We start from the raw sequence: 22049 nt of genomic DNA on the forward strand, positions 1-22049 counted from the left end.
GCATAAAGTGCAGACAAAAGAGCAAAGGAACCTGCACGGGTCCTTTATATAGGCGGCGACAGATAAGCTTGAAGCCATAGATAAATAGACTATGAGTCATGTGACCACCAGATTCCCTCCTTGGGGCTATTTGTAGCTACATTTTTCCTGGTCAGCAAATTTGTCTGTTACAATCACATCATAAGGTATCTCCCAGCGCGAGCTCCATTCCGTAACTTTTCCATTGACTGGACTGAGGCTTGGTAGGTACTCAATCTACCTTTCTGTTCCTGGACCTTAAGACTAGTACTCGGTATCATGAATAAGTGTATATGCTACATACAACTACATACATAATATTACAAGTACACTGGTACCCCATATTAAGGTCTGCCTCTAGGATATATTTACAATCCGTTCTTGGTGCCCATTCCAGTCAGCCAGACTAGATCCTCGATCACGTACTCTTCTTATATAAGCGTCTGATAGCGAGCCGATAGAGATACCCTACAAGCAGAAATTCCCATTTAAGTCAAATCTAAGAGCATGAAATATCAGACCAAGTCCAAAGAGGAAAATAAAGAGAACGCTTATAACCTCGTTGCTTACCCCTTTGGAAGTAAGGTTGATTAAGTCGTCAGTTGACCAGCAGCTCCATTACAGGAACGGTTCTACCATACTGTCAATGATTTCCCAAAATCATATACATCCACTCGTAGCAAAACTCATAAGAGGCGCGAGGTTGCGGGACGGGGTTATATGCCTCAGTCTCGTTGTCAATGTGGTATCCCAAATCAGCTATGCGGATGAGTCTGGCCGGTGACAAATGACATCTTGGACTTACCCTTCGAGACAACCCACAAGTATAGAATACGGAATGGGCGACAGGAAACACGTCTGTGTATGTGTTATGTCCAAAGAGGACTTTCACCAATTAGAGAACATCAGGATATGGTCACCCGACAAAGAGCTATCTATATCTAGAGCATGCGAAACTTAGCCACATGCTTCGTGATGTAAGTCTCTTGGGCAATGTTCTGCATGGTCAACCCTACTAAGAAATCAGTGGTGCGGCTGTCTGAAACACGCATAGACAGATCTGAAAGGCACGTTAATGACAACCATTGTACATATTCTTCCATTATGACGGCTTTATTATACACTTATACACGACCGCTCTATATATCATGATTTTCTATTTATTCGCAGCGGATTCAGAACTTATCAAGTGACTTGATGCTTCAGAAGCCACAGAAGTCTCAGGGCGGAGGTCACTATTAAGCACATCTGCGGGGGGGTCTGAGAGATGTATTAGTACTATGAAGCTCTTTCCATCATGGATTTTATTTACGTACCAGTTCTGGAGGACGCTTGGTGTTCCGCAGAATCCACCTGTTTCACTTTACCCGCCTCGACCTGAGCCCTAGACAATCCAAGGAAGTTCTTGGGGAGCCCCATTGATGAGAGGAAACTAACACTTTCTTTCCACTCGAGGTCTCTTCTTTTGGTATCCCAATTGAGTTCCTCACTCATCAAGTCAATGATACTGGGAAGGGCTTCCAGTGCTGCCTCAGCGTTGAGGAATGCCAATCGAGTTCTGCGAGCAATGACATCAACGGCAGTTTGAGCGTATTCATGGCGAACAGCATAGCGAACCTCGCCATCGATGAAGGGGTATAATGCAGAAATACGTCGGCCACGAATAGGGAAGCGGGCGTTTGTCGGTGAAGACAACGCTGCCACCTGCCAAGCGCGATCACCATATGATTGCGTTAGATGCTGGGCCACATCGGTCTCGAGACCAAAATGTTGAATGAGGTTGATAAACAGTGTTTTAGAATACCCGTGAGCTCCAATCAAGCGGACCTGGTGTGTCTGACATGACCCGTCAAGAACGGCACCATCAGCCACCAAACCGCTGCCTCCAACACCACTAATATCTGGAGCTTGGGAGACATGGCGGGGCGTAAGATTGAAAACACCAATCGCCTCGTCTACAGCTTCTTCTGCCATTTGGCGGTAAGTCGTCCATTTCCCTCCCGCACATGTCAACAGCCCGGACGGAGAAACAGTAATCAGATGGTTGCGAACCAATGCTTCAGAGCTCTTCACCTTAGGATCACGAACCAAAGGCCGAATTCCAGACCATGCTGCCAGCACGTCACTCCGCTCAACGTTGATATCAGGGGCTATGTAGCCACGGACTTCCGACAGAATCCAGTTGATGTCCTTTTCAGACGGCTCTGGTTGAGTCGTGATTTCAGTAGGTTGATCAGTGGTCCCAGCAATCGTGTTCCCCTGCCATGGAAGGAAGAAGATGACGCGGCCATCGGACGTGGAAGGGTCAATGAGACCCATGTTCGAGGGACTATAATATCCAGGTAAGATAACATGAACCCCAGAACTAGGTGCGACAATTTCTTTCACATTAGGCTCATCCATCTTTCTGATGGAGTCGGTGAACGGACCGGTCGCATTGATAATGCCTTTGGCCCGTATAGTAAATTCACCTTCCTCTTGGCCATTTTTTCCTGGTATGATATCCTTCACTCGTGCCCCATTTAGCTTGCCCGAGGCATCTTTGGTGAGGCCTGTGACCTGCATGTGATTCACAACAGTGCTTCCATACAATGCAGCTGTCATCGCAAGAGACACGTTCATACGAGAGTCGTTGTGAGCGCCATCTGTATATGCTATCAGTAATGCTAAAGTGTCGATGAATTCAATAGGCAGCGTTTTTGGTGAGGTCCATACCGTAGTAAACCATGGCACCAATCATATTATCTTTTCTCAGCATAGGAAATGCATCAATAGCCTTGCTCTTAGGCAGGAAATAGGAGCTCTCAATTCCTTCCGACCCAGCCAAGTAGTCATAAAACTTAGTACCAACCCAGAAATAGGGAGCTTGCCACCACTTCTGAACGGGAACCATGATAGGAAGCCAGCTGGAGAGGTGAGGAGCAGTGTTCAAAAAGTACTTGCGCTCCCTTAGCGCTTCCTTGACAAGTTTGTACCTATGTGGGAAGTCAGTTTTCATCCTATAGCATGTCTCACTTTTTAACAATTATTCACGAAGACTGACTGGCTATAATCTAGTTCCCACACGGCCTTTTCCAGGTAGCGGACGCCGCCGTGTACCAGTTTTGTGCTCTTACTGCTTGTCCCAGAGCTGAAGTCGTCTCTTTCGACAACCGCCACCTTTAAACCTCGTGTCGCTGCATCTAAGGCGATGCCTGACCCAGTGGCGCCAGCACCGATAACAAGGAGGTCATACACATCGGAATCATCACCACTGGAACTGCGCCTCAAATCCTGAATCTGTTCCAGACGCGATTTAATTGAGGGAAAGCTCGGCGGCACAAGTTTCCCCTCATGATAACCCGGGGGTGGTACAGCGGGAGCTTCCGAGCCAGGGATGTTGCGAGGACGGTAGGAGATGTACAGAACACCAGCTCCTGCAGCCGCTGCGGCCGAAGTATAAAGCAGAGGCCGTAAGAGTCTGCGGGAATGACGAGCGGCCATTATGTCAAGGGATAAGCTATGTTACAGGAGGTCCGGCGAAATAATTAAGGCCAGGAAGATTCCCAGTAAATCAACCTCAGGAGTGCAGGAGAGGAGCGCCAACAGAAAATGTATACAGAGCACGTATTTGCGCAAACCTTTCTCTGTTTTAACGTGAGTTGATGGTTTGACAAGTTCCAAAACACCGAACGTGGAAGTTTTTTGACAGTGACTCGGGAAATAGCATTTACGTACCTATACTGCTCGGGGGAGGCGGGGCCACGACTCTCGAGAAGAGACAAATGGTCGTGAAACAGAATAGGCAGGCGACGAAAAGATTGAGGGAGTAGGGAGGTTGAAGTTTGAAGTTTGAAGGAAAGGGGACAGGATGGATCGCTTAGAATGGGAGGAGGATGGGGAGAGAGAGCCCAAATAAACCTACCTAGAGTCGGAGTGTGAGACAGTTTGTAATTGGGGAATGCGCGGTCCCGAGTTGACGGACCGGGTAACCTTCCAAGTCTTTCTCGTCTTCGTCATGCGTCATGGGCATTTTCCTTACAAGAAAATCCGGGAATGGTTGGAGCAGGACGGGGGCGGGTCCAGATGACGGCAACACGGCGCAAATCAGATTGTCCCACCAATTAAAAGCTCGGCAGCACCGGGGCCTGGGTGGGACTCACTAGATGATATAGGCGTCGTTCCCGAACTCCGTACCTCCATGTGACCAGCAAAGTTTTGTTGCCATTACCATTCCTGTACTTAGTACGCAACAGCTTCAGGCGGTCCAGACCCTGGGGCTCAGCACATGACCCCTTGTTGCATAGAACTCTGGATAACAGAGATCGACTAGCGGCAGACTGTATATCACGCGATTCCTGTCCCTGGCAGTAAAATGACCATGTTTTCGCGGCTGCCCTTTCGGGGGTGACAAACCCATTATAATGCCTATTTATGTCGACGATTGGCAAGAAGCTTGATCCCCAATGCGGAACTAGTGGCGTGTGTTCTATATATAGGAAAAAGTGTACTCACATATATTTGGTAGGTATATGTTCTATAATATAAGGCCCATAGGATATAAAAGGCCAAAGAGACGAGACAAGAAATAGGTACAATTCCCTGATCCCTTAGACAAAGCTGGGGCTTCATAGTCGGACAGACCATTACGTGGTAATCAGTTTAGTAGTAGAAGTTGATTTTGTTTGGTTTTTATCGATTTCCAAGACCTTGGCTAGGGGGATCGATCCACTTATCCAGCCAGACCCTGACAGTGGAGTATCTCCCAGCTACGCAGTATGTATAATCATCATTACTACCCATATTCACCAGTCACCGATAGTGTCCGCCCGATGTTATCGTCAATTATCTGTAAAGTACGGATGCACCCACAAGAGTGTGATTATGATATCGTCGAGTGTGAAGCCTCGGCAAAAAAAAAAAAAAAAAAAAAAGTCGTGATCACCTCTCCAGTGCATATCTGAGGGCCTGTAAAATACTAATCAGGCTAATTGTGGCAAGGACATCGCCGTCCATATCATTTGCCATGGTCGAGTCAATACATATCTAGCAAACTTTCTAAAGAAAATGATGGATGAAGTTTAGTACTAACCTCCCTCGCATATATCAGTTGCCCAGTTATAAAAGACTTTTCCAGGTGCAGTCAGCATTGGTGCAAATTTTTAGCCATGAAAGATATATCTGTACTAAATTAGGGCATGTGGATTAAATACTTACGTCCCGTTATCTTAGTTTTTAGTTTCTAATGCTTATCACCATAGATCCAGGTCATCCCCTATCCGCTGATCATATTGCATCTACTTGGGCTACAGCTCAATACAGATACTTCTTAGAGGAAATAAGGTCTAAATATCGACGACACAGATTGAGTTAGATATTCACCGGGTGTATGTATGTACTTATATATCTCTTATCCGGGAATTGGCTGTTGGCGGAAATATTCCGGGGGCGGAATTCGCTCGGCTGTAATAACAACAGATGCATCAATTCCGCGATGAATATCGGATCTTTTTGTGCCATACCCGAAATACTTTGTCTATACAGAAAACGTGGGGTAGATTTGAGCTATAGATCCTTCTTTTATATGGCTAACAGAACGGAAAACTTCCCCCTTTGCGGCCTGCGAGGACTTTTATTTAATGGCCTTATGGACTGTGGCATTCTGTGTCACTGACAAACCACGACATTATTAAGATAGTTCAGCATGGCCATAACAGCATCTCTGTCCTTTATACAGCAAAGCCTCATTCTTACCCCTCTACGGTCAATAGCTATAACAGTTCTTCTCATCCCTTTTCTTTATTTCATTGTTAATGAATTCATCCGTGCTTCCTCTCGTATTCCTGGATTCAAAGGGCCCCGTGGTCTACCTTTAATTGGGAACATCGCCCAAATTCGCAAGAATGCTGCTGAACAGTATCGCATATGGTCCAAGACCTATGGGCCCGTTTATCAGATTCAGTTGGGGAATATTCCGGTAATCGTTGTGAACTCTGCCGTCTCTGCAAAGGCAATTTTTGGGCAGAATGCACAGGCCTTAAGCTCAAGGCCTGAGTTCTACACCTTCCATAAAGTAGAGTTGACCCGATATCCATTTCTCACGAAATACACTATTGACAGATTTGGATACAGATCGTGTCCAACACTGCTGGCACAACCATCGGGACTTCTCCCTACAGTGACTCGTTGAAAAGACGTAGGAAGGGTGCCGCCTCAGCCCTTAACCGGCCGTCGGTAGATTCCTATGTCTCGCATCTGGATGCAGAATCCAAGGCATTCGTGGCGGAACTTCTTAAGTATGGAAAGGGTGGGAACGTACCCGTGGATCCCATGGCGATGATCCAACGCCTCAGTCTGAGTTTGGCATTGACTCTCAACTGGGGCGTGCGTGTGGTATCACAGGAAGAGGATTTGTTCAACGAGATCACCTACGTGGAGGAAGAAATAAGCAAATTCAGGAGCACCACGGGCAATCTGCAGGATTACATACCTCTCTTGCGGCTAAACCCCTTCAATACTAACTCGAAGAAAGCCAAGGAGATGAGAGATCGGCGAGATAAGTACCTCAATGGACTCAACCGTGATCTAGACGATCGTATGGAGAAAGGAATCCATAAACCCTGTATCCAAGCCAATGTCATCCTTGATCAGGAAGCAAAGTTGAACTCAGAAGAACTTACCTCAATCAGCTTGACTATGCTCTCAGGAGGGCTTGATACTGTTACTACACTTGTGGCTTGGAGTATCGGTCTCCTTGCCAAGCGCCCAGACATTCAAGACAAAGCCGCGGAAGCGATTCTGAATATGTATGGTCCTAACCAACCAATGTGCGATGCTGCAGATGACCAGAAATGCGCCTATGTTGCTGCGCTGGTACGAGAGTGTCTAAGGTTCGTCATCCCTTGTGCCCAAATTGAGTGGGTTACCTAAGTATTGTATAGGTACTTTACGGTCCTTCGCTTGGCTCTCCCTCGGACATCGATCAGAGATATTACCTACGACGGCAATATAATTCCTAAGGGAACAGTTTTCTTTCTAAATTCGTGGGCTTGTAATATGGGTAGGTGATTTTTTATTATTCCCTTGCCTTGACCTTCTGTTGTCTATTAGGCCACACTTAAGTAACACTATACCTTGCACAGATTCCGAAACCTGGGGCGACCCGGAGGAGTTTAGGCCAGAAAGATGGTTTGAACAGCCCGATGCACCTTTGTTCACTTACGGGCTAGGCTACCGCATGTGTGCAGGCTCACTCCTTGCTAACCGCGAACTGTATTTGATCTTCATGCGCACCATTAACAGCTTCAAGATTGAACCATATGACGAGATCAACTGGCACCCTGTCCATGGCAATTCAGATCCTACAAGCCTAGTAGCAATTCCGAAAAAGTATAAGGTCAGATTTATTCCCAGGGACAATAAATTGCTTGAGGATGTTCTTGGTTCAACGTCTTCATTGAAGCATGCTATATGAGGATGGTTCTTGCTGCACGGATGTTTTATACTGATATATATCCTCCCTCCTTTCATTTCATCTTCCGCATGTTCATCCCTTTTTTGAGCATATTATGAACCACCCTTGATATCTTACTGTGCCTAAAAATATACGCGGTTCTGCTTCTCCCCGTTATCTCACATGAAAATCAGGAACACCACACATGTTCATTGTAACATGGTCAAGGACCTGCGATCAGTCTTGTATTTTTAATTTAACTGCTACTGGATAATCATGCTTTCCATTCCTACAGTATGCCCGGCAACCAAAGATAGGAAGGGTGATTCCATATAGGCAGGCGCAGTGGCTATTCCAAAAGCTACAAGAGCAAGGTAGCTTTATTCAACAATGAAGGGTGATGCAGATTCGGCGAACCATGTCCTTTGGCTAACCTCGCTCCACAGTTCTGCATTTGTGATGATTAAACAGGTAAGAAAATAAAATAGCAAACGTGCAAACACAAAGGCACATAGGAGTGTTAAATTTATATTTTATCTGTTTGCTAGCAAGGTCTCGAAGTAGATTCGGATGTGCAAATTCACAAGCATCGCAGTCATCATGAAGTTTCATGAGGCTAATTATCTCTTTAAGTTACGAACCTGGCCAAAACAGCTTACATAGTCACGCAACTGATTTTGAATTCGACCAGATATTGTAGGGTCATGTGATAAATTGCTTTTAAGTGAGGAAAGAGAGGTTTGAGAAAACAACGACGAGATTATCTGTGATGACGTAGAGGTATTATTAGATGGTAGAATTGAGTACCCGATATGGCCCTGAACAGTACTAACTCGAGGGTACTTGACTGCAATTTCTGTTGCAGTCGTGTGAATCCTTTGTGGGTAGATCGACACAGGAGTACCAATCACCACAACCTCCTCCATGAGATCTAGCTCGGCGAGTCTACAGGATTGAGAACAGTAGAGTCCTCCCAAGGCCTGTCGGTCACAAACTAGACAAAAGTCAAGAGACCATCCTGTGGCCATTCTGGTCTATATGACCTTGGAGAATCGAGATGACGAGGGAGTATAGAACAATCTGATGAGGCGCTCTTGGGGGGCGGCGCGAGGTGACTAAAGATGGAAACTCAGCTACCAATCAAAGACCGATGTTGGAAAGAGGAGTACCAGTGTGATCTTTAGGTTCGAAAGCAATGGTGGGAGTGAGACTTTCGGGAAGGTGTAACTTAGGAAATTCAGTAGGAGGATGAGCAAGAGGACAGTTTAGCACAGAAGATCACTATTAGTATATATTTAGCACAACCCGCTATTGGAATATGACTGTTATAGCCATAACACGCCATATAGCCCACTCTTATTCAAATTATTTGGTGCTTGATATTATCTATTGAGTCGTATCTCTCAGCTCTACGCCCGGTGGAGTAGGAGGGGTGACCTAAACTTATCCTTGGTAGTACAGGTATACCGATGTCCACTACGTGTCTAGTATATAGGAAGCATGCTTAGGTAGCAAGGAAGAGCCAAATAACAATAAATTGTAGATATTTCTCTTTTTCAGGATATATTTTGATGTACATGATCAAAGATCAAGTATGCAGCAGTGGTTTGGTTTATACGAAATTAGGTTGTTCCAGCAGTGGTCAGAAATCCAGTGATATCACTACCTTGTGCAACTGTTCATTGAAAAAAGTCTAATCTGACTGGATATCAATATAAGATTGGATGAGTAGGAATGTTGTATGTGTAAGATCAGTGATTGGAGCGACATACTACTCTGAGGGTGGAGAAACACAGGCCCTCCTCCCCAGCTACCCTCCATACAAATAACAAAACTTAACCTAAGTACGATCACTTGTTCTGGGTTTGATTGGATTGGATTGTGGGGAGTGGTCCACGGGTACACGGTGATCAGGTACTAAATACTAAGTAGTACAGAGTAGATTTATGCTCTACGGAGTACTGGCGGCCCCGAAACAAGAAAATGGACGTAGACTAAGACAGATGTCGTGTATCGTCCAAGTCGCTCATCCATGCGGTAAGGTAGGTTATTTCAACTTGACTTAGGGTAAGTTGAATTCTCAGAAATTCATATTACATTTATATACTCCGATTGTATAAAAGCGGCCCAATAATTATTATTCTTGCCATTAATTACTCGGTAAATTCAGCCACGTAAAAAAGGTGGATTTAATAAATTAGGTACGGAGTATAATTATAGCCTCACATTGTATTGTGGAGAGTTCTATGTGGTGGCTTCAGCAATACTTGTATCAGTCTACTTCTTCTTTCTATGCCCTCAACGCATAATATATCGATAATATTGGTTTATTATTATTACCCTTTCCATAAAGCCCAGTAACAAATATCCTATGAGGCGGGGATGTTCTTGAGAATTATAAGATAAAATGTTGTAGTTGTACTTGTATTGAGTAGCACTTAATATAGGATAGATATTCTGTTGCAGTGCACCTTGTATCAGAGTTATATTGCCAGATTTTAATATATCCTTTGCCGCTTAATCTGTGGTATCTGATTATTTTCTAGGCCTATACAGTCATTTAGTGTATATAAAATAATCTTCAGTTCTTGGTATATTTTTTCAATTTTCACGCGCCATCTTTAAAAATTAGCAATTTTCAAATACTTATAACTTAACTAATTCTTTATTAAATTGAATTTAGATTAAAGTTTTATAATCAGCGATATTCAAAATAGAGAAAGACTTCTATATTAAATAAACTAAAGATAGTTCAAAAATATCGATTGAATGGAGATATATACAGTACAGTATTTTTAAAGTCACTAGATTGTTGAAAGGGTATGCGAATCTTGTGTATCTGCCTCACTCAGGAGAATCTTGGGTAGGGTTTAGATCTGATCATTCCCATTCCCAGTGAGAACATATGAATATCCCTAAAAAAAGAAAGAATACAGAAGGAATAAGAGAGGATTCAACAGAGGAGACTTCCTTGCTGGGCCGGAAAGCAGAATTGAAACTAAACAACCTTCACATACTAGATTAAAGGATCTGTGATTTATACTGATATACTAATACCTATTTGGGATCCTTCAGCATAATTCAGTAGATTCAAAGAATGAATTCTGGAAATGAATTGCATGCCTACTGATATTCTGTTTGATCCCATGTTAGTTTACTATCCATAAAAGAATGGATTCTGTCCATTTTACGGCTTCTTCTCTCCTTCCCTCAATTCCTTCCCAACAATACTATATTAAAGAATTATTGCAACTAGCAACTGAAGACCCAGTACAATCTTCAATAAGTAACCGATCTCTACACTAGAGTTCCCGGGTCGGTTAGTAGTTTTAGCCACTTGTAAAAGGTCACAAAATGAAAATTATATTGACAGAGCTTTGTTAATCTGCTACTTTGACCAGTTCATAAGTTCCCCAGGCTTACTCTCTAGTCTCCCTATTCTAGGATAGACATGTCATTGGGAAATACATATCGAGATTTCTCGTTATAGACATTGGCAATGGTATGTGTGCATGCTGGCTGAGTTATACAAGAATTGCATACCCTGTCCCGGTTTATATTAACAGGTAAACAGGAAACAACTCACTTATCCATAAACCGGGCTCGTTGTCTATTTCAGCCGGAGTGAAATATACAATGATGCACCCGTCATGTCAGTTTTCCAGGACAAGATAACAATCAGTGTATATAGTATGCCCCTGTTGCTTGAGCCACACTATAGTAAGTCCAACAATGTATTAAGTTTATAAAACGAGCGCTCAGTATCAGTTTTATTGGCCTTGTGTCATGGTGTTTATAATTTTGTACAGCGGTACCAGAAGAGGCACAACTTATAATGAACACTGCAGGTTTAACAGAAGCCGTGCATTAATCTCTCGTCGTTACTGCTTCTGCTGGGATTCGGACTAGAGTCGCAGGCATGGGGTAATCAACTGCTTTATCATCCTCAGACAAGGTGTTGGTATTTTGCGTTATTGGTCTTTGAACAGTTACAGCTTCTGCTGTTCAGGGAACCAAGGGGTCAGCAATGTCAACCAGTGATAAAGATTTCAGCGGTGCTAGTACAAGTAAGAATAAGGTGGCGAACTTACTAGAGGCCATGCTAATAGACCGCAGAACATTGACCCAGTTAGCAAGAACGCAGGCAACAGCTAAACCCGGCAAGACAGCAAGCATTAGCATGAAGCGTAGGTAGTCAATCAATTCACTGAATTTTATTTCCTTCAAGGAATCGCAAGAGCAGCCTCTGAGGGTAAACTGGCAGCATGTGCAAGCCGAAGTTAACGAACCTTCTGTGCCATCCTTAAGCGTCCCTATCTTCTCTTCTAACACTTGCATTTGCATCGCTAGCGCACCACTCATTTCGTGAAGTTGCTTTAGATTATCTAGCTCGGCCTTCTTCGACGCGATTCGGGCTGCCAGGGCCGACGATTGCTGCGGCGCAGCATGGTGAGTACTTGGCTGACGAAAAGATGAACCTGTAGAAGACACTGACGGAAGCATTGATGTAGGTCGCGACATGTAGGTCATATCAACAACGGTATCCGAGTTAGTCGAGCAAAGTACCTAAAAGATAGTTTCTTATCTCTGGATTCAAATCAGATGATAACTTCCACAACGGTAGATTGTCAGAGATACGGAGTATGTAATACGTCGGTGGTAGTTACTAGTTAACTAAAGTCCGTCTATGCCTTCCCAAGCAGTCAACCCACTTTACCCGCTAATCCTAGTCGGGGCAAATATCAACAACTTAGTAGCACTCTGTTTACATGCTCTTTCAAGTAACTTACCCACAAGGAAGGAAACTCTCCACCAACCATCCAACGAGCAGGACGGGGGCTTCCCATTTCTTCATAGTCTAATCTCGTTTCAAAGCTTCATCACGTCCCCGGCAACTGGCTTGGTTAGCGAAAGGAAGGCAAGGCAGACAGTGCAGTCTGCATCGGCTTATGAAGCATGGCTCGCTTAAACGAATCAACAACCTCGACGGAATCCATTGAAATATGTGAGTTATATGCATTGCCTCTCTTAGATTACTAGTGTCTGGTAAACGGTCTGGTGTTAACCTCTCCAATACCTCAGTGAAACGGCGATTCGTGCGCCAGAATCGCGAAATCGCCCGAGTGAATTCGATACAGTCCCTTCGAATCCGCAGCCTTGAGTCAGAAGTTTCGCATCTCCTTTCAGAGAATGTTTCCCTCAGAGAGCGAGTCATAAATCTTAGCCAAGAAATAGAGAGATTCGAGGCGGCCAAGTTGTTCCAGGATGGAGTCTACGACATCAAGGCGAGACTTGACAATAAATTGATGGAGCTAGGAGGCTTAGTAGCTGATTTGGGCGCATTGCCGCGCAAATTTAACAAGCCAGCCAGCGGGATAACAGAAGTTGCACATCAGGAGCGATCAGGCTCGGATCCCAGACATAACATAGCTGGCCTTGAAGCTTATCCCGCACTCGAGCAAGACGGTAGGCTTCCGGTTATACTGGAAGACAAATATTATCCACGAAAGACACTAGAGTAAGTGAGACATGGCGTTTTTCGCGGACCGTCAAGGGCTTTTACTGAATGCCAGCAGGCCGCAGGAAATGCAAGAACTGATGAACAACAACATGAATGCCCCGCAATCTTCGGGCCAAGAGAACCCTTCGATATCCCAAATGGACAGTATGGACGATGATCCATACTCGACATTGTCTGAAGCCGTTGCGGATACCCAAGAGTTTGACAGCTCCCTAGGCCCCAGTGAAGCTATTCTTCCCCCAACTCTTGAAACAAGGAAAAAGAGGAAGGCTGGGTCCGGCAAAATACGCGAAGATATTCTCGATATGAACCCTGGAGAGTTTCCTGCACGAAGAGAGTCAAGTTTCGTGCTAAATCCAGGTTCCAAACGTAAATTCTCTGGTAGTGACGATGGCGATTTTGCATTTGCAGCCTCAGATGATGACGATTTCCAATTCACTCGACCTACCCAGTTGCCACAGTTGATGCGCGACCAATTACTACCGAAATGCAACGATCAGTCGCCAGTTGAGAGGCAAAGCTCTCAGAGGGTAGGCTCCAAAGGTGATAGCCGACCTAAGCGAAAAGTGCTCGAGCCGAGTATGTTGCGATTAATCCCCTTCTATGAACAGTGCAGCTAATGTAAATATAGAGAGCACAAACTTATCTTCAATCGAGCCCCTAGCTACTGAAGCCCATGGACAAGATTGTAAGACCCCCGCAAGAAGGAACAATGCGACAGACGAGAATAAGCCGATAGATCCAGCCCGCTTGAAGGGGGATATACACGGTCAACAATTAGCCCCAAACGAGAGATCTCATTGCAATGACTCTGATAAGACTAGGCAAGAAGAGATTCAAATTCACACTCACGTGGCTGAAGACACATCGCGCCCATCTTCGCCACCCGTTGCAGTCTCTCAAGTACAACATGAGCTTGAGACATCCATATCCTTACTTAATGCTTCGTCTAGACCCACGAGGCGCCAAAGATCTGTCGTAAGCTACGCAGAACCTAATCTAAGGGATAAGATGAGACGTCCAACGGATGAATTCATAGCAGCAGTGGGAGGCGACCATCATCTAAGGAGGACATCCGGTTCCAGTTCTGTTCGAACGAATTCAAACGGTGAATTTGACGGGTGTAAAAGTGGCAAAATAGTTGCAAGAAAAAAGCGAGACTCAGATATGGGAGGCAGAGACCCTACCACACTTCCGACGACTTCTTCCGATAACCCCCCTTGGCAACCAGCGAATATGATGTCTCGGAAACAAAGGAAGGCCTCACTTGCAAGTAAAGAAGATGCACCGCCTGGAAATGATCCTACGAATGAGATAAACGAGCCCCATTCCTGTCGGATATTCGAGGGCTGCGAGCTAGTTGAGGTCTCAAGTGATCAACCTATGGCCGAGGTACAAACGGGAAGCACAGGGAAGCATGGATCACCGACTGCAGTGGACCCTAGTGACATGCCGATGGAGTTATCGAAGAGTATATCTAGAGCAGCAGCAGCAGTCCCCAGCAGGCTGTCCCGACGGCACTCCTCAAATCCCAGATCCTCTGGGCGGTGTCATTATTCCCCCAAACACGAGATGAGTGTTTCAGGTACCGAGCAAGAAAGTATGACAGGCTCTAGAGCATGTTTGGGAGGGTCTAATGATACATCAATTGGGAATATCAGCGAACCGAGGGCATTCATGCATGCCTCAGAACCTCCCCCATCAGCCATGGGGCTAGCAATAGATGCTAGGCAAATGAGGCGCGTGCCACGCGCCGCTGCTAGGAGAAAAAGTATGATGTTGTGATCAGTTAATCATGTCTGGAGACAATCTGCACCTACATGACCCCTGGATCGAAGTTTGTTAGACTGAGATAGATACCCCTTTCCGTGTTTAGGCTACTTCTGTATAAATCCACATTATTCTTAGGGACTCAATGATCACTTAAATCCTTCACTATTGATTGAAGCAGAGCGCTACGAACGGCAACACTTGTTTCAGCCCCATCACTTTTTCGTAGATGACCAGTTGAGCTGACAAACCTTTGCGGACTGCAAAGGCTAACTCTGCACAACATATACTGACAAGATGCGAGAGCTGGTCCAGTTGAATTTTGCTGAGTATTGTAAATTAGACGAGAGTTGGATCATTTAGCGCCCTTTTGTCGTCCTAGGCATCTTCTCGTAGGCATTGGGACTTGGTCTCCTCCGCTTAGGCTTTCTGTGACCGTGATTTGGGCAACATGGTAGCTGCCCTCTTTCCCTGTCATGTTCGGATTCATGGTCATGAGACTGATTGTCGGTATTACGATGCACCAACGAACGGTCCAGGATGTTCCTGGGATTGCCTATCTCATTATCGCTATCGGGGTCAGATGAATTAGAATCAGAGGACTCAGACTCTGAACTACTTTCACCGACTGGTCGAGCTTTATGGTAGATGCAGCATACTACGCATCCATTACGATTCACCATATCCGTTAGCCTTGGATGACAAGGAAAGCACGATGCAGAAGGTCACGCCGTTTGTAGCGTAGCGGTACTCACCTTTGGAACTCTTTTTCCCCATTCCTTCATTATCTATGACATCCTCACTCCACCGTATATGCCGGTGCAAACCTCTGTTCTCAGTGTTAGACTCGACCGTTGGTTCATTTTCTGCCCTTAATCTGAGTGTTCCTGGAACTCGAACTGTTGATGTATTGTTAGGCTGTTGAGGTACCGATTCGACCCGGGATGTCCCACTTGATGCTATTTGTCGGGATCTAGACATCATGGGAAAGACTCATATGGTTGAAAAGAATATCTATGCGTAGGACAATTGCTTCAAGAAGAATTTCGATCGAGAAGGGTCCAAGCCACTGCAGACTGATATGGCTCTGATGCTAGGGCATTTGAATTCTGTAATGCTAAACTAAACTTAGTCAGGTCCCCAACCTTTGAGAGAAATTCTTGATTGGCGGCTCACCGCCTATATTTTTGCTCATTTGTAAGATTGCCATGGGTTAAATACTTCTGCGGTTACAAGCAACAGAAAATAAATAAAGGAACCTTAGGGTTGGTACATCGCATCTAACCTTGAGGTTTGTGATGTGCAACTGAAGCTACATAAAGACTCGCTGAAGGAAAACATGCAGCGAAAGATTTTACAAACTTGAAAGGGCCTATTAGTCGCAATGGCATAGACAACCACTGACCATGAAAGCGGCTTTAATAAGTGAGCTGCAGCTAATCGGATAGAGATCCAAGATTGATTGCATATAACAGCCAGATACTAGAACAGGAGTGAGGAAATATGGGGCAGTTTATCACCTATGGCCGAGAGATGAAGAAAAGAAAATGTGGGGAGGAAGATAATATAAAACACATCAGATCTAGCAAGAAGGCCGGATCTTGACCTTGTTCAAAGCCCATAACAGGCCCAGCCGTCTAGCCGGTCTTCCCCTGACATAGCCATCGGCTTTTTCGGGTGTTCTGTGGCGCCGGTGGATAGGAACGGGGCAACCTCACAACGTAGTTCCCTGTCTAGTCATAGTTCATCCTCTTGGTCCATTTCTGATGGTTTCAGAAGGCCCCCAACTTTCATGGCACGATCCCGTTCTGCAGCTTTGGCATCTCGTAGTGCCTGCTCTCTCTCTTCTGCGTAGAGCTCTGCATTGTCCCCAGCAAATTCCTTCAGTGAGATCAAAAAGTCCCGCAAATGAGTCTTGAATTTATTGAAATCATCATTAAATGCAAACAACCCGATGACAAATTGCTTGATCTGAATTCTGTAACAAAGTCAGCACATCTAAGTTTATCCGGTACAGTCAGTGAGATAGGACATACTCCTGTAGATTCTTGAATGCGTTTTGCAAAAGATTTGCAACATATTCCTGGAGGAAGTCCTTATTCGAAGTCCCCAGTGGTGCTTGTTCCGGGGAGTAAATGGGATCTTGCACCTTTCCAGCTTCAACGAAGTAGAACATACGCGACAGGAGCATCGCCTGAGACTTGAATCCTGTAAGATAGTTAGTAACTCCTCACATCTAAGTTCAGAGCGTATATACATACCGGCTTTATGGTCGCTATCGGTGAGCACGAAGAAAACATCTTGCAGGATTGGAATGTAGAATTGCCGGAAGAAGATATTCGAAGTCTGAGTATCTGTCTCGGCCATATTATTCATGAGCTCAAGGCACATCGTAAGACCCGTGTTCTCGACCTCGCGATTGTCGTGTTTGCTGGCCCACATGCAAGAGTCGATTACGAACTTGAATTGCGTAGCATCAAGTTTGAGCAGGGCTGGGAAACAGTATAGGTTGATTGCTTGGAGCAGCTTGAAAAATTGGACCCGGTGCTCCGGATATTCGTGAAAGTCTTTGTTAATCATTTCTAGAGTGCATTCGAACACACTCTCCATGATAAGGGGAACCTTGTCTTCCATCAAATTCTGGAAACAGGTCAGTTTGTTGCTGTTGCACCCAACAAGTTACCCACAAGGGTCTAGAAAGCACGCCAGAGCCAAACATACATGAAGCTTGTGGATGATAGTTGTCATGACATTCAGAACCTCTGCTTCGCGCGCATCAGGAACGTTACGATTGTAATCCACCAACACAGCCTCGAGCAGAGGCGGGACCATGTTTGCATTGACCATTTCTAAATCGTCCGCCTTCTGGACGTAAGTATCAATGAGTTTGAGGATTTCCTTTTTAATAGTCCTAAGTCCTCGGACCTTGGGTGTTTTTGTCGCAATTTCTCCTATAAGACAAACAATTAGCGATTATCTCCAATAAAAGGAGAGCAGTGCTGTGATCATTACCATCCTGCACAACAGCATCGCTAATAAGCTGGCTAGAAGCTCGAAACATGTTTAGCATGTCATGGTAAATGCGTCCTAGTTGAGAGTAAAAGTAGGTGCCAATTGACGAACAGGCAGCGACGTTCGTTTTCATGATATTGCCAATGATCTTAATCGTTTCTCCATCTTGGAGGATCGAGGGATCCTGATTTGCCTGGCCTATAATAGCATCCCAGGCAGAATTAGGCAATGACATTAAATTCTCAATCAGCCGGTCTTGGAGGCCCTTTTGACCCTGTGCAGAGATCATATAACCACATGCTTCGTAGAATGTATGGACCTGCTGCGGCGAAAGGTCACAAGTAATTTTCCTCATGCTCCGAACGATTTCCTCAATGAATGGCTCGTTTTCCCCAGGCTGAAGGGCAACAAAATGGCGTCTGCATTTATTGGCGATCTTTATGAAGGTGTCGCAAGCCATGTCCTGAACACCTATTGGAAGTTAGAATCAAGGCTTCTGGTAAAGTGATTGAATAGCCAACCTTCATGTGTCTCATGCATAAACTCAAAGAGCTTGTTGACAACTGTCTTCAAAAACTTCCAGTGAGCCTTCAAAAAGCGAGGGTACTGCCCCACAATGTACATGATGTTACTGGCCACAACAGCCTTGTTATCTTTTCCACGCTTCATTTCTGTGAGACCTAATAGGTCCTTAATGACAGTAACAAGAAAGCGCTTCTCGGTTTCTTCGTTCATGGCTCCGGAGATTGACCCAATAGCCCAGCAAAGGGTATTACAGTTGGCCCATGACCATTCAGACCCATCGACTTGTTTAGCCAATTTCTCGATCATTATATTCTCCGTATCAACAACGTCGAGATGTGTAAGGTAGACCAAGCACTCCCGGATTGTCTTGTAGAGTTGGATCGTATCACTCTCTTTGACGAACTCGCGGACGATTTCACCTTCATCGTTCTCGACGATCAGGACCTCTTCTGGGCGTACCATTTTCTCTATCATGACTGTACGCAGGCTTGATAAAACTTCTTCATATTTGTGCTTGCGGAGGGGGTAATTGGCCAAGGTGCTGGGATGAGGCGCTCCACCGTTAGATAAGCCACTGACGCCCATGCTCACCAAAGGATTGATATCGGTAATTGGGAGCTGCTGCATCTCTTCATAAAGCTCCTGCACGAGACGCGTCCAGTATTCTAGGCAAATCTTGAAAACTTCTCTGTCGTCAATTTGACTAATGCGAATAAGATAAAAGTGCGCATGAGTGAGATAGTCACGATTTGGTAATTTTTCAATAACCTGGGTAAAGGGGAGGAGAGCAATAAATATCAGTGACTCTATCAGCGTTTGGGAGCGGGAAACTTCCGAAACTTACATTGAGATGGGCGCTGAAGAAACTGGAAAGGAAGAGCGCAAGGTTGAGTACAAACTCTTGATCTCGCGAGTTGCTCTTGGCATATGTCTGTTTCAAATCCATTGATAGTGGGATTATCTTGGAAACTATCGTCAATGTCTCTGTAAACATATGTACCAGCCTCTCATCGTAATTATAAGGGTTACCGATCTGTAACCCGCCAATTTCAGTCAGGCATTTGAGAGTCACATTGCGAAATTCGGGAACGTCCAAAAACCGTGTCAGAAGGGTACTTATGATAGGTGTTTCAAAGATATATCCCAGTGGAATCCAGTTCAAAAAGCGTAGGAGGGTCTCCAGTGTAGCTTTAACCAAGCTAGGTTGGTTTGCGGTATTGAGCACTTCGGAGCACAACTGGAAGATTGATGAGAATTCCTGTGTCATAGAAGTCTTCAGATTCCTTGCTTTTACGGAGGTCATCTGGTCTTGAGAGAAGTCGAACACTTCCTCCGATAGCAAGCGAAGGATTGCCATGTTGTTCTCACAAATGGAAAGGCTTGTGTGGCAGGAGGAGATAATTTCGTTGATAAAAGTCGGCCAATTGTGAGGCCATTCCTGCTTCAAAATGGAAACAAGAACCAGATTTAGTTTGTTCAAGAACGCTCGCTCGCTCCTTAACTTTTCTTCCGAGCCAGAGTTTTCAATGATAAAGTTAACGATAAAATTTCGGATACCTGCAACCGTCAGACAAACTCAGACAGACCCGGATATGAAGTCCTAGAAATGGATTACCTAGGCATTGTTCTCTCGGTAAAACCTTCCATCGAGTCATGATTACATCGTCAAGAACTTGGAGAGCAAGATCTAGCATCATCAGCCCAATCCCAATTAACATACTCAAGGGTCGATATCGCACATTTGGTCTGTGGATACGATGACTCCTGGAGAATATTCCCTACAATTAACCAGGCATCCGGATTTTGCTTGAACTAGCAATACAAGATAGGTCAGATAATCCCTTTCATGCGGTGTATATCAGCGACTCACTTCTGTCAGTGTCTGCTGGGCTTGCTTTTGCTATAATTTGCAATTATATCATTAGTGCTCTGTATCGTTGCACAAGGATCATAAGATAGATAGAGGGAAATATAGAGGGCTACTGGAAGGGGAACGCAGGATTTGTTTGGGATAACATACCAGATCTCCTTTGCCTTCATAGAAGGCTTGGACAGTGTTGTCCAACTCCTGTATGGATACCGACATTCCGTTCCCAAAGCTGGCGATACAGCCCTTTGCACAGCTTGTCAACGCGTCCCGGACACAGGCGCAGGTAAAGGGGAGCTCAAGTTAACCCAGTATAGAATTTGCACGTATTATGGCAAGTACAGGGTAAAGCGAATGGGTGGAATGTTTGGTGGGGTCAAGGCTCTCTCTTAGAGGGGTTGGCCGGAAGTAAGCTCCTCAGAACAAATTACTACTGTTTTGACGAGAGGCAAGATGCCCTGAGGTAAAGTGGGGCTGTATGGCCCAGCTTGATGCAGGCGCGGGTTTAGGATATGGATAAACCCAAGACAAGGTAAACAAAAAAAAAATCCGTGTAGACTCAACGCACTGGCGGTGTGAACAGCGTTGCTCAAGTTATTGGAACTCTATCGGGCACAATGTAACTAAACTCGTTAGTAAATAATTAACTACGTCCATAAAGGATTAGTCAGCTGCGCTTTGTATGGAGAGAGCGTTTGACCCGAGGAACTTCCAAGTTATCTAAGTCTACATCCTAGGATTCGAATCTACCTTGGTCACGGTGTTCTAACCCGTACACCATTTTGGTATGTAGAACCAAGGAACGCTAGGCTAAAATTGAGAATAGATACCTCTTACCATGTGCTCCTCGGAGCACCTTCATGTCAGTCTCGTACAGATAGTTTTGCTGTCTATAGCTAAGAGCGTTTAACAAATGATTACCGTTGGCTTTCGGGGCCTTGAATTTGTATAGAAAGGTGAATCCAGTCAGGCAGGATAAATGAGATACAATTTGCCATCGGATTATTCCTAAAAGTATTGACTACAGAAGAATACGAAGCTGAATCTCAAAGTAGCTTCCGGCTTTGACAAAAGAATGAGAAGGCGATAGATATTATTACGGGGGCAATGATAAGTAGATCCCAAAACATATTGCAATCATGTATATAAGTAAATTTTTTGTTGGGGAAGAGGGGGAAGTGAATGTGACAACTTCTGATCAGATACTCTGTTGGTATCAATGACCCAGGTCGGGTTGGGTGCTGTGGTACCTACTAAGTTAGGTTTGTAACCGCGCCTGCGGTGCTGTCTGGCGCCAATGGCGAATATCTTGAGGAAGAAGACCTCGTAAGCGACCAAAATCAAGCGGGAAATTCCTCCCCCACAGAAAGAGGTACGTATTCAAGTCACATTGGAAGTCGGTCGGACCCACTAAACTCTACACATTCCCCTGTTGCCGCCTTGCCGCGCTTCCCTCGCCGATAGAGCAGGTGGCAGCAACCCATTACAATCCAAGTCTGTCCTGGGGCCTGTCGTGGCGTGTCGCCTGAGCGCCATCACTCGCAAGCATGAGACCCGACTAAAGGCCGTCATAGCCAATCATTTCCCTTATGTAGCCATCGCGGGATGGTCGATCGCGCGGTAACTGCAATCCAGTAACCTCTCAACAGCCAGCTGGCAGCCGCATTCCTACCATGAAGCAAGTAAGAACAGGAGCTAATACTGCCCAGTGTACTTTGGAATCCCCTGGTCAGCCTGCTCATCACCTCAGCACCCCCCTACCCGTGCTAGCTTTTGGTTCACATCTGAGGTAATTAATACCTTTCTCATTTACTATTGGATTGCCCTCCAGTAGTTTAGTTTCTTGTTTTCCATTTCTTAGACACCCTCCTCTGGTTTTCTTTTCTTTTCTTTTTTTTAATATG

At 45.0% G+C, this 22049-nt stretch overlaps 9 protein-coding genes across 9 annotated transcripts; 3 read left to right on the forward strand and 6 right to left on the reverse strand.

Moving 5' to 3' along the window:
• Positions 1-626: 626 nt before the first annotated feature.
• Positions 627-3926, reverse strand: BDV37DRAFT_53446 (glycerol-3-phosphate dehydrogenase GUT2). The gene is made up of 5 exons (XM_032090840.1): positions 3736-3926; positions 3062-3638; positions 2734-2993; positions 1335-2663; positions 627-1278 (listed from the first exon to the last, which is right to left on the reverse strand). Exons 2-5 carry the CDS (start codon positions 3499-3501, stop codon positions 1175-1177), a joined length of 2133 nt encoding a protein of 710 aa, XP_031934887.1. The 5' UTR covers positions 3502-3638; positions 3736-3926; the 3' UTR covers positions 627-1174.
• A 1314-nt stretch (positions 3927-5240) lies between these two features.
• BDV37DRAFT_53581 (uncharacterized protein) lies at positions 5241-5758 on the forward strand. Its single transcript, XM_032090842.1, has one exon. The coding sequence runs from the start codon at positions 5387-5389 to the stop codon at positions 5669-5671; it is 285 nt and encodes a 94-aa protein (XP_031934888.1). The 5' UTR covers positions 5241-5386; the 3' UTR covers positions 5672-5758.
• BDV37DRAFT_53564 (cytochrome P450) lies at positions 5321-8012 on the forward strand. The gene is made up of 4 exons (XM_032090841.1): positions 5321-6070; positions 6130-6887; positions 6939-7057; positions 7140-8012. Exons 1-4 carry the CDS (start codon positions 5702-5704, stop codon positions 7469-7471), a joined length of 1578 nt encoding a protein of 525 aa, XP_031934889.1. The 5' UTR covers positions 5321-5701; the 3' UTR covers positions 7472-8012.
• Position 8013: 1 nt separating this feature from the next.
• Positions 8014-8478, reverse strand: BDV37DRAFT_291921 (uncharacterized protein; the record flags this gene model as incomplete). Its single annotated transcript, XM_032089061.1, has 1 exon — positions 8014-8478. One exon carries the CDS (start codon positions 8476-8478, stop codon positions 8071-8073), a length of 408 nt encoding a protein of 135 aa, XP_031934890.1. The 3' UTR covers positions 8014-8070.
• A 2347-nt stretch (positions 8479-10825) lies between these two features.
• Positions 10826-12135, reverse strand: BDV37DRAFT_53609 (DASH complex subunit DAD2). Its single transcript, XM_032090843.1, has 3 exons — positions 11740-12135; positions 11542-11601; positions 10826-11451 (listed from the first exon to the last, which is right to left on the reverse strand). Exons 1-3 carry the CDS (start codon positions 11978-11980, stop codon positions 11318-11320), a joined length of 435 nt encoding a protein of 144 aa, XP_031934891.1. The 5' UTR covers positions 11981-12135; the 3' UTR covers positions 10826-11317.
• A 271-nt stretch (positions 12136-12406) lies between these two features.
• Positions 12407-14756, forward strand: BDV37DRAFT_276839 (shugoshin family protein; the record flags this gene model as incomplete). Its single annotated transcript, XM_032085639.1, has 4 exons — positions 12407-12455; positions 12533-12968; positions 13027-13550; positions 13603-14756. The coding sequence occupies 4 exons, from the start codon at positions 12407-12409 to the stop codon at positions 14754-14756; spliced, it is 2163 nt and encodes a 720-aa protein (XP_031934892.1).
• Positions 14757-14928: 172 nt separating this feature from the next.
• Positions 14929-15941, reverse strand: BDV37DRAFT_53700 (PPP1R11/YPI1 family protein). The gene is made up of 3 exons (XM_032090844.1): positions 15918-15941; positions 15497-15858; positions 14929-15399 (listed from the first exon to the last, which is right to left on the reverse strand). The coding sequence occupies exons 2-3, from the start codon at positions 15723-15725 to the stop codon at positions 15101-15103; spliced, it is 528 nt and encodes a 175-aa protein (XP_031934893.1). The 5' UTR covers positions 15726-15858; positions 15918-15941; the 3' UTR covers positions 14929-15100.
• A 1-nt stretch (position 15942) lies between these two features.
• BDV37DRAFT_265438 (exportin CRM1) lies at positions 15943-20739 on the reverse strand. The gene is made up of 11 exons (XM_032083782.1): positions 20299-20739; positions 20149-20178; positions 20018-20090; positions 19894-19965; positions 19123-19835; positions 18275-19046; positions 17754-18224; positions 17463-17692; positions 17003-17381; positions 16778-16949; positions 15943-16719 (listed from the first exon to the last, which is right to left on the reverse strand). Exons 1-11 carry the CDS (start codon positions 20362-20364, stop codon positions 16479-16481), a joined length of 3219 nt encoding a protein of 1072 aa, XP_031934894.1. The 5' UTR covers positions 20365-20739; the 3' UTR covers positions 15943-16478.
• Positions 20740-21573: 834 nt separating this feature from the next.
• BDV37DRAFT_265439 (uncharacterized protein) lies at positions 21574-22012 on the reverse strand. Its single transcript, XM_032083783.1, has one exon. It carries the CDS (start codon positions 21885-21887, stop codon positions 21714-21716), a length of 174 nt encoding a protein of 57 aa, XP_031934895.1. The 5' UTR covers positions 21888-22012; the 3' UTR covers positions 21574-21713.
• Between the last annotated feature and the right edge of the window lie 37 nt (positions 22013-22049).

Source organism: Aspergillus pseudonomiae, assembly GCF_009193645.1.
Source record: "Aspergillus pseudonomiae strain CBS 119388 unplaced genomic scaffold BDV37scaffold_151, whole genome shotgun sequence".
Taxonomy (NCBI): domain Eukaryota; kingdom Fungi; phylum Ascomycota; class Eurotiomycetes; order Eurotiales; family Aspergillaceae; genus Aspergillus; species Aspergillus pseudonomiae.